Consider the following 15,941-nt stretch of genomic DNA (forward strand, 5'->3'; position numbering starts at 1 on the left):
CTTCAAACCCAAACCATTATATGATTCTATGATTCCGGGACCAAGGTAATTTCTAATGGTTCTGGAAGCAGAAGACAGAATTCAGAAGGAAAGTAAAAAAAGTTTTGAGGAAGCAAGGAATCCTGCCCTGGCTCTTGTGCTATACTGATGTGAACCCCTGCTTGCTATTGGCAGACACCAGCTCTGACCCAAGGAGGGAAGAGAAGCTCAGTAGCAGCCTGAAAGTTACCCCTTGCCCAGCTCTGTGCAGGTGTCACCAGTCCCCAGTTATTTAGTATCTTTCTGTGCATCCTTCCCTAAAGCTGCTGGAAGATGCTTCTTTATCTCACCCAGGTTCTGCCCTGGAAAGAAAGCTTGCTACTCAGTTTCCCTTAGATGAGAACATTTGAGCCTTCCTGAAACTAGTGTGGGGACAGAGTTAACTTTGTTTCAGTGTAGAGATGCCCAATGGTTTCACAATAGCCACACAGTTCTTGCTGTTCATGTTTTTTTCCTCTTTTTCCCTTTCATTTTTTAATTTTGTTCATTCCTTCATCTGAAAAGTTATGTGAAAAAAAAGATTTCTGATACATTGCTATTGTCTCAAAATTCTTACTGACTTTCAGCAGGACGAACCTGGGTTGCTCAGGGGTTTACCCAGCCAGGTCTTGAATCACAGAATGGTTTGGGTTGGATAGGACCTTGAAGATCACCCAGGTCCAAGCTCCATGATGTGAACAGGGTTGCTGCTCACTAGATGAAAACATCTGAGAACAGAGATGGCACAATCTCTGCCACTCCTTGCCTTCATGAGAAAAGTCTGTCCTTAAATCCCATTCAGACCTTTTGTTTCAACTTGCCCCTGTTCTCTCATCCACCCAGCTGTGAATGGCCTGGCTCTACCAATAACTCCTTTGTAAACCCTGGGAGCTGCTGTTTGGCACCCCAGCTCTCTGTCCTCATGGCTGCCTTTCTTTGCTTTGTTATTGTCATATAGTTGAAAACATTTCAGAATTCTCTGGTGTGGGAGTCCCAGAATTCCCAAGGCACCAAACCAGAGGATGCACAAATCATTCATGATTTCACCTGTCTGATTCCCCTGACATTTCTTCAAGCTTAAGGAGGGCGGATCTAGGTAAGGTATAAGGAAAAGATCTTTTACTATGAGGGTAGTGAAGCACTGGCACAGGTTGCTCAGAGATGCGGTTGATGTCCCATCCCTGGAGACTTTCAAGGCAAAACTGGATCAGGCCCTGGGCAACACGATCTAGCTGTGGTGCCCCTGTTTATTGAAGGGGAGTTGGACCAGATGGCCTTTAAATGTTCCTTCCAGCACTGAGGATTCTATGATCCTGCTCAAAATTGTCGATGCTGTAAATACTCAGGTTCATATTCAGCTTCTCAGCAGCCACCTTAGAAACGCCAGGCACGACAGCTGCCACAAGACCCCTCCCTGGTTGGAAGGACGTATCCAGCAGCCCTCTTTGCCACATTTTTATCTCAAAAAAGCGGCAATGAGGACCTCCACAACGCTACGCTCTGCCCTACGGGCGCGGTCCAGAATCGGGGCCGGACTGGAGCTCGGGGCGGCGGTGAGCGCACCCCCCCCGCGGTGGCTCCTCCCGAGCTCGGCGTTCCCCACCGTCAGGGCAGCGAGGGCGGGCCGGGACCCGGAAGAAGAGCCGCCGCCGCCCGCCTGACTTCCACGGCTGGAAAGAGAGCAGGCAGTCAGGCAGGGGGACGCCATGCTTCAGTTCGTGGTAAGGCTCCGCGGGGCGGCGGCGCCGCCATTTCGCGGCGGGGCGGAGCAGAGCGAGGGGCGGCGGAGTGAGGGCTTGCGCCGCGGGGCGGGCGGCGGCGGGGGGAGCAGCACCGGATGGAGAAAGCGCGGGACTGGGCCGTGCCTCCGTCACAGGCACTGCAGTGCTGTGTGCTCGGCTTTAGGCTCGTTGTTCTGCAGGGAGGTTCTTTTCGATCGTTGCGTGAACGGGGAGATGATGGCTTATTTCTCTCCAAGCTATGCCCTTAGTTCGTCGTTGAGGTTCAGCAGTTTTTCCTTGCTCGCTGTCGTATCGCCTTACTGTTTATATTCCTCGCTCCCGTTATGAGGGTGATGATTTTCAGCATTGGGAAGAGTCATTTTTTCTTGCGTATGTGTTAAGGCAAGTGGTAATGCTTCATTACTGCCTTGCATCAAATCCACTTAACAACAGGAAAAAAAAAATAGATGATACGTTTTTACACTTATTTTTTTCATTTTAATTTTCTAAATGCCAGGTGGGTGTCAGCCTCTTAACCCACGGAACAGTGATAGGACACGAGGTAACGGCCTTAAGTTGCACCAAGGAAGGTTCAGGGTGGATATTAAGAACCATTTCTTCTCAGAAAGAGTGGTGGTACCCTGGCAGAGGCTGCCCGTGGAGGTGGTGGAGTCATCCTCCCTGGACACATTCATGTTGCACTGAGGATGATGGTGGGGATGAGCTGGTGTTGGACAAGATGATCTTAGTGGTCTTTTCCAACCTTAATGATTCTGTGATTCTCCTGGATGCCTGAGGTTTGATGCTTACCTGCTGGCATTTTCACTGACAAGTGTGAAAATACATTACCTGACCAAAATAATAATAAAAGATGCCACTCTTCTCTGTAACAAAGCATTGAAATGTTCTCCCATTTTTCATTCTAGTGGTGTGTAAGTCATTAGAAGGTCTACTCTAGATTTTCAATATGTTCAAACATTTAATGACATCCTTTAATCTTTAAATAGGGGAAGACTGAGTCAGCTGGTTAATAAGTTCCATACTCAGTGTTGATAGAAGAGATGGCCCTTTGTAAGTTGTGAGTCTTGCATGATTTTATGAATTGAAAAAAAATAAGTGGTATTTTGTATCTCAACTTCAAAACAAAATGGAACAACAAGCAGTTATGAAAGCCTCAGTCTTTTCTGTCGCTGTCTTTGTCTCCACTCCATTGAAACACTCAGTAGCAGTAAATAAACTCAGTCACCCTCAAAGTTTCTGTGTTCATCAGCTCTACTGCTTGCTTCTAATGCTTATTTTTTTCCTCCCATTTCTTGATGAAAACCTCTTATGGCTTCTCAATTAGTGCCTGAAACTTTGACAAGAGATATATTAGGTCTGAGTTTTCTTCCCCTTTGGGTGTAGACTGGGTGTTTGACTTTTGCTGTCCCTTGTTAGAGCTGTTACAGGGAGATAAAGGGATAATCTTTAACAACTTCACATTTTTGTTACCCAAAGTTAAGCATAAACATTTGCTTAAAATGCAACTTGAAATTCTGGGTATTGGAAGACCCTGAACTTTCATCAGCTTTATTGTTGCTAATTAACATGCACATTTTAATTGGCTATATATATATATATGTTGTTTTTTGGGTTTTTTTTGCTGTCTGTATTACAGAAGTCTGAATAGTGGGACTTTTCCCTCTGCTTGAATTGTTAACTACTAAAGTAAATGTAACTGGGTAGGTAGCTTGCTTTTGAATGCGGTGCTGGATTTTTGAATAAAGGCATATGCTTAAGGGGAGTACTGATGTCAGCACCATCTATACTGAATAAGGCCTATCACTTGGCAGAATGTGAGATAGTTAACCCATCCTTGGAAATGTGTTAGGGTAAGAGCCCTGAAACCTGCTTGTAAGCAAGAACTTGGTTTGTGTTTTCAAGTGAATTCCCTAAGATACGTGTGCTATAGGTTGAGGAAACTTGTTAGAGTGATACCGTAGCTCAAGAAGAATTGTAAGTCTGGTATAACTGGTGCAGTTTTTATTATCATCTCTCAAAATACTTACTTAACTCATCTTTAAAACTGCAACAGCAAATTACAACCGTTGCAGTATACACAGAAAGAACAGTAATTCTTCTTAAATTGTAAACATTCAGCTCCTTGAAAAGTAACAATAAACAGATAAGAAGATCAAAAATATGTGACAGAAAATACTGAAGTTATTGTAGTTGTGGCTCATGGGGCAGCTTTCAACAAAGTTTTGTTTTCTGTAGTTAGGTTTCAGCAGTGATATTTGCGGAGTCTGAGTCACTGAAAAAATGAGGTGTTCTGTATCCTGTTTTGGGCATGGAAAAGATGGCTACTCAGATGTGATGGTAAATTTGTTATGGACAGTAATTTTAATATTCTTGAAATATTCTTATTTTGGCAGCAGTGGCCATAAGCAATAATAATTATCTTAAATAGAACTGGAGTGGAGGCACAGCATTGGTAGTCTTCCAAAACTGTCAAAAGAAAGAACTTTCATAGTATGTCCTTATTGCAGAATGTAACAACTAATTATCCAGAACCCTTTGGAGCTCCTGACTGAAAATAATACTGTCTGTCTTTGAACAGAGGAATTTATTTTCCTCCCAGAGTGATGTTGCGCTTGAGGACGTTCTTCAGCTGGCAAGGAGGGAGATGGAACAGGAACTGTGCTTCCATTTTGCTCTTGCTCTCCTTCCAAGTTGCAGTTTCACAGCCAAACTTTAAACAGCTACAATTTTGTTGTCAAAAGTAGTTGTACCTACTTCCAACTGTGCTTTCCTGCCTTAGATCAGAGTAGATATGGCTGAAAACTTATCTAGGAGGTGCACAGTTGCTGGTGTTAGAGAAGTAGCAGCACTAAAGCACTGGAGCAAAGTGCATATGGGGATAAGAAGCTGCTCCTCAGTGGCAGTGCAGTTCCTTATCTGTTAAAGTTGTTGGGGAAGCACTGTTTAAAGTATCTTTCTGTTCTAAAACTTCAGCTCTGTTACTGACTATTATTAACATGTTGAGTCATTCTGTGGCCTGTCCTTTCCTCTGTAGCACAGAATTTTGTTTTACTGAGGTATTGATGTAGGGTTTTCAGCTCTTTGAGATATGTGGGCCCCTGCTTCTGTATTGCGCTTTCCCACTGTAATGGGAGTTACTGCTTTTGTAGGTGTAAAAAGAATTTTGCATACAGAGATGATCATAGGCTTATCCATACCGTTTTGGAGACATATATTGAAAACACAATTGTGACTGGAATTGAAATTCTTTCAGTTCTCAGTTTTTTAAATTTCCATTTTAACCAAAAGACTTTTGATAGAAAGACATTAACTATTCTCTTTCTTTCCTTTTCAGCTTGGTTTTACTCTTGGCAATGTGGTTGGGATGTATCTGGCTCAGAACTACGATGTATGTATCCATGTCCTGTCAGAGTTGAACATAATTTGAATTGAAAATATAAGAATGTTTTCCCTCAAAATCAATTCAGTCTTTATTTTGATGTTTGTACTGGATTTGAATGGAATACGAAGTGTACTAACTTAAGTTATAGATGAACTCAAATTTAATTGGAACTAAAACATCTATCTCCCTGCCATCTCATCTGTGAGAAGTGATGATTAGACCCTCAAATAACACTGGAACACAATTGTTGTAGCTAGGCACATTATTTATTATAAATAGAGCCCTTTGTTAGATCAGTTCCACTTGGCTACTCACAGGCTAAAGGGGTAAAAGTTAACATAAAATTGTTTCCTTTATTTTGCAGTCTATACCAGACTGAAGCTTAATCTTCACCTCATTTATTTTTTTTAAGTCTCTGATGACGTTTATTTCTCTCATCTTCAGTACTCATGTCATCTTACTAGCAGAATTCTTATTTTTTTGTCCTCTGCTCAGAGGCAGAATTTGGTGATGCTTTCTGTCGAGTCAATCCGGTCACAACAATAGTCTGTTCTTTCTTTCCAATATGTGTTTTGAAAAGTTACAGAAATGTAGTCAATAGAAGATATGTGCTGTAAATATAATGCAGTTTTTCTGGAAGCACTGATAATGTGCTGCCACAAGAGGGAGACTTCTGCTTTTGATTTGGAAGAAATGGTTCACTGGTGATGTCATGACTTGAAGTATTAAAATGGTAATTTTATTGCTAGTATCAAAAAACATTTTTCTTAGATTGCACCTAAGGTCACCTTGTCATAATAATGTCCTAATTCTGCAACCATATACAAGTGTGCTTAGTTATAAGCACATGGATAATTTTGCTGATAGCAGTGGACTTCTCTTGGTTTATTGTAGATGACACTCTTGTTACAGGTTGAGCTTTTAATTTTGCTTTCTCAAAAGAGAAGAGAGAAACTTCTGACATTTTCTCTCAAACCATCCAACCAAAGAACTGCAGTTTGTTTGAATTGAATATTCTGCTGTATGATCAGGGTATGAGTGAAGTGAATAGTCCTGATTTTCTTTATGAATACCAATGAATATGGTCACTTGCTTTCATTTACTCAGTTAACTTATAAAATCACAGGAATATCCTGAGTTGGAAGGGACCCATGAGGGATGATTGAGTCCAAAAATCCTGTGTTGTTGCATCTCAATTTTAGTTTGATTTATGTGTCGCTCCTCATGTTAGAAGTATTATTTTTTCCCCCGAGTGGTCAATGCTGACTGATTGCTTTTGTTAAAGTGCTTTTATTTGTAAAAGAAAGCTGAAAATTTGAAGTTCACAAGCAATAAATTGAATTTTCATACAAGTATGAAAATTAATAAGGTTGCCAATTTTCAATGCAGCAAACTTCCTTAGTGGGGAATTTTCATGTCTGCAAAATGGATCAAGAGATGTACTGCTTCACAAATTTCTTCAGAAGATATTTGCTGTTCTTGACTATCTTTTCTGTCTTTTTTTTTTTTGGGGGGGAGGGGGTTGTTTTATATTATGGATTGGGTTTTTTGATTACTGTGGTGCAATCTACCTCTCCTTCCAAATTCATTGTGATGCCTATGCATCAGTGTTGGAGTCATGTATTCTTTAGCAGTTCATTCTCTGTCAGTGAGGAAGGCAGACTGATTTTAAGGAATTTCCTCTGAAGTGATTTCTTTTCCTCTCTCCTTTTCTCCAAACAATCTGCCTATTCAAAAATATTTCCTGGGTGGGGTGCTTTCCTCTGCCATTTGCTTTATAATGCTCTTAACTTCTGTGAAAATTAACAGGTCCTAGAAGCAAGTATCTTTCTGAAAGTGGTTTAAACTTTAAATTTAGAATTTCTTGCCATGCTTATGGTATGATCTCACCTACTCTTTGGATCAGATAAATTATGTTGTTGTTGTTTAATTTTGTTTCTTTCTTGTTTTTGTCTTTAAAGATTCCTAACATTGCAAAGAAACTTGAAGATTTTAAGAAAGATGTGGAAGCTAAGAAGAAACCTCCCAGTGACAAGTCCTAAGGGAGCAGTGTTACCCAGATCACTTCTGTGCATGCATCAAGGATGCAAATTACCTTTCTATTGACGAAGATCAAGTAGAGATTTGGCATGGGAGGTTCCTCCACTTTTAGTCTCTTAGAGCCAGGATGTCCTTGTTTTGAAAAAGCAACCATGAACTTTTCCTGGGACTGATTTTCAAGGGTTTCAGAATTTTGGATTTGCAACTGATAATGTGACTGAATAAGATCATTTGTATTTTTTGTTATTGCTTTTCCTAGTATTTTGTAACCCATTTTTACCTGGTCCAACTGGAAAATAGTGTTAATCCTGTTATTATGTATATCTCACACTTTGTAATACTCTAGATCCTCTATATCTACAACATCTCAAAAGAAATTAAATGCATCAAGAAGTAACTTTCAGGGTTTCTTGTAATTTGTTGTATTTCTTAAGATCTGCATTCCCTTATTGGAGATGGAGACTTCCTGGGATCCTGAGATGGGAGGTGTGACAGTAAAGCTGACTTGTCAAACTATGAACCTGGAGGGAGGGAAGGAGGAGTTCACACTTTTTCCATTATATTAAATGATCACTTTCACCTGTGTAAGATTTGTATAAATGATTCCAGAAGGCATAGAAGGATTCCATTTAAGCCATGTTTCATTTTTTTTCTACTACTGCCCCTTTCTTTATTTTCTATTCTGCTTTTTTTTTTTTTTTTTTTTCCTGAGGATGTCTTTGGAGTGATGGGTAGGAGTGATCTTTCATTCATGGTAACCGAGGCATGTGGTTACAGCAGGCACCTAACAAACATTGACTCAGGGCATTTAATGGCCTAGCTTACATAATTGCTCTTGCATGTTGGTTTTGATGATCCTTTTGGGTTCCTTCCAACTCAGAATATTCTATGATTCTGTTTTTGTCAAATATATGTGGTATTCTCTATCACTTCTTCAGTGTTCTGCATGGTCTTCAGCCCATTGGCTTTTTGTTTGGCTCAATTGTCTACCATGGGTTTTCCTAGGATTAGAATCACTTATCTGCTGTGCCTCTTATTGTCTGTCTGGCATGTTCCTCATCGCTTTTTCCTGCCACTAAAATCTTCGAAAATACACATTATATTACCACTGTCCTCATCTATTTGAATGGAAAGGAAAGCCAGCATTTGGAACATTTTGCACAAAATCTGTTTTAAATTCCTAAGAAAAGATTGCAGAAATTTGAATAGATGTAGTCTTAGTTTGATAGATTGCTGTATTAGGAACCTTTCCCCCCTTTTTTTTTCCTTTAAAATAGAAGAGTCTTGTCAACTCTCAAAGGTTATTTAAGTCCCTGACTCAGCTTGACAATCTTTTGCTGAACTTGAAGTACAAATTTTGTCTTTGCTACAGAATACACTATTTTGCTCTATAGACACAGTGGATTGTGCTGCTCAAGGTACACATACCCTTAAAGCTGTTCCCAATGTGTTCATTTGTCATCTTAAGGTTCTCCTTAGAGAATATAAATAGCCTATATATATATATATATATACTGTGATTTCCTATGCTTCCTTTTTTCATCTGCCCTGTAAGAATTCGACAACTTTAAAGTCATCTCAAGTTAGACAATCTTAATAGCTATGCTACCGACTCTTCCTGTAATAAACAATTACAAAATCAAAGGATGAGTATTTTTCACCACCATACATTAGCAGAAAGTTAATGCTGGCAGTTCAAGATGAAGGGAGTTCTCAAATCAAGTGCAACCATGCTTACCTGTTACTGAACTAGTAGAGCGTACTCTGGTCTTTTTGAGTAGCTTTCACAGTCTTCAAACCAGGCTTGAAAGAACTGTCTTCCATACACAAAAGCTTTTCCATGTAGTGAGACAGCACTGTACAGCTGTTTCAGTGCTTTTATGGATGTGATGAACTTAATTTCCCCCAGTTTCTTCTTTTTGTAGGGGTTTGTTTGTTTATTTTTTTAAATGTGTGTGTGTGTATTGTCTTTTACTGTTCTTTACTACATGGTCTTGAGGAAAATGTTGAAAATTACGGCTCTAAGTTACTCACATTTCTTAGGTTGTCACATAAAATTATATTGACATGTAATGTTGAACTAGTTCTTTCAACAAACATTCTTTATGACCTTCTAGTTCTTTGTACAGTGATGAGAAGAGGAATGATGTTCAGAATCCCTGTATTTGCTGCCAGATAGGACTGTATTATTCTAAAAGAACAAATTTGGAGCTGAAACTTGCATTCCAAGCATGTCAGCACTTTTTTTTTTCCTATCAGATTATGAAGTGAAACAGCTACAGCTATAGTGCTGTAGAAACAATATTTGTTTATTAATATTAGAGACAAGACTCCTTAAGCATTTCATTAGGTTTTTAATACTTTCCATTTTAGCTCAAACTGTCTTTTTTTTTTTTTTCCATATAATCTGGAGAGTTGGAAAACATTGCAACACAGTTCTTGTCAACTTTTCAATTATGAGAGCTGCTCCAAAAGTAATATTTTATTATGTTGGCCCATGATGTCAGAAGTGGATGTTGGTAGTATGGCAATAGAGATTGAACCTTCCCACCAATACCCCGTTGCATTTTATTGTCATGCAGCAGAGGGACAGTCTGACAAAATGGCATCCAACATGGAAGTGCATATATAACAGTGGTGTGTCATTGAATTCTTCCATGCAGAACAAATGACACCGACTGACATTCAGTGACACTTGCTGAATGTTTATGGAGACCAATCAGTGGATGTGAACACAGTGAGGAGGTGAGTGATGCATTTCAACCATGGTGATAGCAATGTGAAAGTCAAGCCATGTTCCATACAGCCATGCAGATTTTATGAGCGCAGCATTCAGGCTCTTGTTCACCACTTCGCTTGTGTTACTGACTGTTGAAAAACAGTGTTCTGTAGCTGAGAATTTGCTCTGTAAAATAGTGTTGTTGTGCTCTGTATCTGTTGCAGTTCCTGTGGAAATACATGTGAGACACTACTTTCAGAGCTACCTATGTGCATTTTACATAGCCTGAGGCTGTCTTAGATTATACTAAAGATTAACCTTATATTATGTTTCAGATGAAATTCCACATGGATAATGACTGCTTGATGCAGATCTTGCATCTGAGCGTTTAGAAGGACTTTGGTGCTTCTGAATCAGGTCACACAGAATGCTCCTTCATGATGTCTAGGAAAAAGTTTACCACTTAACTGACATTTCGGATGTGCAAAAATCCGCAGTAACTGAATATCTGAAATCATCTGCTAGCATATACAATCTTCCTTTCTGCAGCCACTTAGGTTAAACGCAGTTGGATCCATTTTCCGTTGCTGATTGTTCTGTGCCTTGTTGAAGCAGTTGGAAGATTTGAAGCAAAAGGAGAAGAAAGGAATATATAAGATACTGACAGACTTAAAGTATTTATTCTAAACTGAGACATACCTTGTGATGGAAAATGCTACCCTAGGGAAAATGCTGCTCCTCTTCCTCTGAATACAGTAAAACTTCAATACTGAAAAAACAGAAAATTAACCCTTTATGTTTGTTGCCCTCTGGCTGAACTCACTCCAGTGCGCTCACATCTTGATGCTCACACAGCAGTCTCGATGTGATTAACTAGGGCTGAGAAGAGATGAAAACTCTGCCACTTCCCTCAGCTAGAGGATGTTCTGTTTAACGTAGCTCAGGGTGCTGTTGGCCTTTTTGCTTCAAGGGCACATTGCTGGCATGTGTTGACCTGATCTACAGAAACCATCAGGTAATTTCCTGCAAATCTACTTCCCAGCTGGTTACTTCTAGCTTGTACAGATGAATGGGATTATTCCTTCCCAGGTGCAGGACTTTGCATTTCCCTTTGCTGATCTTCTTGGGGATTGTGTTGGTCCATTTCTCCAACCTGACCAGGGGACATGGCAGGAGACAGACAGGAAGCTGAAGTCCCAGTCTGTGCCCACGTGTGGCTTGGCTCAAGGGAGGATAACTTGGGTGGGAGTCCCAGGTGAGGTCAGTGGGGGCTGTAAGGACTTCTAATTGTACTCAGGACCCTGACATTGGCTTTCTGAACCCCATGTGTGTTATTTAAAGCACTAATATTTCCAGCCTATTTGTGTAAAAAATAAATTAGGCTGTAGAGGAATTATTCAGGATAGGAAAAGAATTAGTGAAGCCATCAGTTTATGATTTTACATTAGGTAGCATTATCTACATCAGAAGCTTTTATTGTGAATTTGGGTAAGAATACATGACTCCTGCTACTTTAGCATATTGTTGACAATATTTTCTATAAGAGCCCTCCTTTCTGGTGAAAGAATGAATATGTAGTTCATGAACCATCTTAATAAAGTTAACTACTTTGATGTCTGATGGGTAAAGGAATGTAGTACTGATTTATCAGCACAGCATATTTCTCAGTGGTGGTGCTGCAAGGTATTATGGTGACACTCAAAAATCTTATTGCCTTTGTGAAGGAAGAATTTTTCCACTGTGGTTCTACTTTGTGGTTCTCCTTTGTCATGTGGTCCTGGCAGTTGTGTGCGGCAACAGCTGTTAAGGCTTCTCAGTGTATGCTCTCTTGAGCAATGTTTTACACGTCAAACATCTGGAAATGTGCTTCAAATGGCGCAGACTACTGTTGATCCAAAGAACAGATGGCCCCTAGATTACCTTTGAGATTGAAACGTTGTAAAGGAAGAAATCAGTGTTTTCAAAATTAACAAGGAGTTATTTTATAAGTCTAAATTATATCTGTATTTGTAGAAAGATGACTGTAAATTGGCATTTCTGTGTGAAAATTAATAACTGCTCTATACGTGGTAGAATTACTTTAGATATTAGAAAGTTGTGGCATATCTTACAATGTAGATAGTACTGGTAAGCTACATAGAGATATTTCCCTTATAGCTCTTTCAATTTTTGCCTCAGATGGACAATAAATTCTACTTATTATGCTTCTCAGTGGTATATGCTGACCTTTACTTTATAAATCCCAGGCCAAGGTCAATTTTTATTGAATTTGTACTGAGATAAAGTAGTTGTAGATGTTTGCTTTTTCACATGAAACATACATTAATCACAGACAGCCAGTTTTACTTTCTTGAAAAATAAAACAAATTTCCTAAGTTGCCTTCAGAGTAGATGCTCTCACCAAACTCAGTTCTGACTTTAGTATTTAATACGTCTGGAAAATACCTACATACACCACTCCTGTAAAACACTGACTCAAACCAGAACTAAATTTGTAACATAAGAAACCTTTCCCTGACTTAGATTACGTATTTTCTGTACGATATTTTCTTTCACCGGGTTCACAGATTTGATAATCTTCTAATGTGGAGTTGATTCTTGTCAAAAACAATAATAAAATATGATAATTCAGACTGAATTACTAAGACGAAGACACTGCATGGATTTACTTCTCATGCAGATTGCCTCAAGAGCAGATGTAGTTTCATTCTTCCAGCTTGCCCTTTCCACAGCCTCCCTGATAGCATTGCTTGTGAGGCCAGATGCTGGAATGGAACATACTGTTGGTTTTCTGTGTGAAAACAGGGGTTTTGCAATCTTTCATCACACTGATTTCATCACCTTTCTCTGTGAACTACACTTTTGGGATCAAAGGTGCAAGCCAAGTAGCAAGATACTAATAACTGCAAAAAATGATACTATCATTCAGATTTTCTGCAAGCAAGAAAGAGTTGAACAGTCCCTGTAAATGTACAGCTATCATACCCCGTTTTATTGTTTCTTTGTTTTTTTTCTTGAGAAGTAAAATGTTATTTTATCAGCTACAGCGTTAAGATTTGTTCAGTATAAATCTGTTTACTTGTATGGAATTGCTTGGGTTTTATATTTCCAGAGGAAAAAAAAAAAACACAACAAAAATAGATGTCTTTAATAGAATTATAGTAAGAGGTAACATAAAACAGATAAAATAGTATACAGTTACTAGTTGATTATACTCTTTGCATAAGAATTTTAAATTCTTGCCAGAAAACAGAGCTTCTGTTTTTATGGTCTGATGAATGCTGAAAGCTTCTGGAAATCTTAATTTGAAATCATCCTTATTTTTCCTCTGAAGAAAAGTCTTCACCTTTGTTACTGGTAGAGACAAGTCATAAGTTTGATGACATTATATATTATCAATTAAAGTTTCTCACTTTTTTTCCTCTGAGATCCAGGTTCTGCAGCTAAACTTGTTCTCATGTTCTCATTCTCAGAAAAAGTAAGGGAATTGTATATGTACATCTAAGAGGAGAATGAGGCTGTGCTGTGATGTATTTGGTATGAAAAAAGTGCCAGTGTGGCACATTGCCTTCATGTTGGGATGTGACAGTGACAAGTGCCAGCAGCTGACGACCTCAAAATGTGCTGAGAGCACCAATACAAGAGTGAAGGCTCCTGGGAAAAGTCCTTGTCAAAGTTCACTCCAAAAGCCTTGACATCAGTCCCGTGAGACTCAAAACTATGCCTGAGGCTCATGGAAATGTTTCTGAAGGAATGAAATATTGCTTTAGATGTGCAACACAGCATCAAACAATTTCCTTTGACCTAGTGTTATTGGTGTTATTACTAAGGAGTGTTGGTGGATACTCTGTTGATTTTTGAGTAAGCCTAGATCTCCCTAAAGCTGATTGGAAAGCTAGCTGCTTTTCTCTCTTTCAAAAAAAAGAATATCCTGTGTTCTTATCCTCTGGGAGCTGTGTGAGATAATGAGGCCTGATGGGAGTGGAGCTGAGCCAAGAAACAGGTATTAAGCAGTGGCGAGTGATCTGCGGCTGAGCAGCTAAGCAATTTGAGGGTGGTAGTGGATGGAGAGTGAAGTGAAAAGGATTAGGAGCGCAGAGCAACTGATGCCTGGGGAAAAACAAACAAACAAACAAACAAAACAGCCAGAAGGAGTTGTCAGGGGAAGAATGGTGGAAAGTAACTTCGGGGACTGTGAACAAAGAGATGTTGGCACATTGTGCATGTGGTTATCCTTGGTACTGCAGCCACCCAGCTCTCAAAAGCACTTGCTCCTGGAGAGTGTTGTCCATATTGGTGGATGGGCATTGCAGTCTGTGCTGGAAGCAGCTGCTACTTGGAGAGCAGGAGGCTGCTCAGAGAAGGGAGCCAGCACAAAGTGTAGGACTGGATCCCAGAGGTGCCCTATGGGTTGTGCATGCTGCAGTGTGGCAGCGGCAGACTAAGGGAAGAGGAATGAAAGAACTGAGGTGAGAAGTAAGACAAAGGCCAACTTCCATGGAATAGGAGGCTGCAGGGATTCACTGAGCCATGGATTTACAGCAATGCTCTTTTTTCAAAACAAGTTTACAGGAAGCAATATGAATAGGTATTGTTCTGCTAAACAGTGTTGCCTTCTGCTTTTGCTAAGAAGTGCTTTTGTGATCTTCCAATTTTGCTCCTCCTCTGCAGACCTAAGACCTCTTATTGCATGTGTTTATTTACAAGAAAAAACTGTGGGATCTCTCTGTTTTGATGGAAGCCATAAACCAGAAGCTCCTGCTGTCTCAGCGCTGCTTCTCTAAGGGCTTGTTGGGTTGTGAGGAGAAATGTGTCTTATTTATATTCTCATAGAGCACAAAAATATGCAGTAGTGAATAATTTATTTTATTGACATCTTATTTATGCGGAACAAGTATTCACACTAACATCTAGAGAGCCTAGATTATATGCAGAAAGCATACAAATTTATTAAAGTATATATGCAGAGTGTGGTTATATTAGACCAATCACCTTAAAACACAGCTTAAAGGCACTGCCATTAAAAAGATTTAAAACAGTTCATAATGCAAGAGAGCGCTTACTAGGTGTCACAGGGATCCAGTCAGAAAAGCAGAATGTCTACTTTGCAAATGATAAAGAGATTGACCTTGTTTTCTGCTAATTACCTGCCTAATCTGACAGTTTCCCATGACTGAAATTCCTGTTCTCTGAGCTGCTAGAGAGCAGGGTGGTTGTGATGTTCAAGTGACTGTGTACGATGAGGAGCTATGCCAGAGCAACTCCACTTTGGCCCACTCCCTTCTTACTCATAGAGCAGCACTATCTTGGAAGAAATGTTACTTCCTCAGTCAGGGAAGTTGTAAGTGCCTAATTATCTAATCTGAGTCAAAGGGAGGAGAGTGTTGAGTCTGTTGACCAGATAATGTTTTTCTGGTCACAGTTTTCTTTGCTGAAGAAGCTCTCACTGCAGTAATAAAGAGAGAAGATATTAATCAAAACTTTGTATTGGGGATTGCAAGTATTGCAGTACTGGAAACTTCATAGTAGTGCTGTGGAAAACAGAACAAAACAAAACAAAAAAACCCACAACACTTCTGCCCAGGAGACTTCTCCATCTTGTCTCTTTTGCAGTTCCTGATATCCCTTTGAAATGTACCTGAAGATTGGTAGCTGTACTTCTTTCAAGGCCCTATCAATTAACCGGCAGAGTGTTTTTTTTTTTTTCCAACATGCTGATGATTTAGCTTAAAAGAAGAAGAACAATTTGCAATCAAGAAGCTAACTTAGAAAACTGAGTTTGGAAGGAAGAGTTGCTTTTCACACTCTGTAGGTGTCAACAGTAAAGCTGAATAGTCAACTCTTTAATATACTATTTATGTATACTTGTATTCTGTACTGGAGCCCAACTTCACCAGTCTTATAACTCTTACATACTTATCTAGACTATGAAAAGACTGTGAATTCGAAGAAGTGGGTTTTTTTCTTGTTGTTTTTAGTTGTTTTTATTTCAGATTTATGGTATCTTGGGGTAACCAGCAATAAAGGAAAACTAATCTCT

At 39.5% G+C, this 15,941-nt stretch overlaps 1 protein-coding gene across 1 annotated transcript; it reads left to right on the forward strand.

The window, feature by feature from the left end:
• Nucleotides 1–1,623: 1,623 nt before the first annotated feature.
• STMP1 (short transmembrane mitochondrial protein 1) lies at nt 1,624–7,579 on the forward strand. The gene is made up of 3 exons (XM_065742634.1): nt 1,624–1,739; nt 5,095–5,148; nt 7,104–7,579. Exons 1-3 carry the CDS (start codon nt 1,725–1,727, stop codon nt 7,182–7,184), a joined length of 150 nt encoding a protein of 49 aa, XP_065598706.1. The 5' UTR covers nt 1,624–1,724; the 3' UTR covers nt 7,185–7,579.
• Nucleotides 7,580–15,941: the final 8,362 nt, after the last annotated feature.

Source organism: Cyrtonyx montezumae, unplaced genomic scaffold (assembly GCF_038088225.1).
Source record: "Cyrtonyx montezumae isolate F1298 unplaced genomic scaffold, pur_monq_1.0 scaffold_3, whole genome shotgun sequence".
NCBI lineage: Eukaryota > Metazoa > Chordata > Aves > Galliformes > Odontophoridae > Cyrtonyx > Cyrtonyx montezumae.

Excerpts from the sequence above, each read along its gene's own strand:
- STMP1 (XM_065742634.1), top strand. Across the intron at positions 5,149-7,103 it reads ATCTGGCTCAGAACTACGAT|ATTCCTAACATTGCAAAGAA; the intron begins GTATGTATCCAT and ends TTGTCTTTAAAG.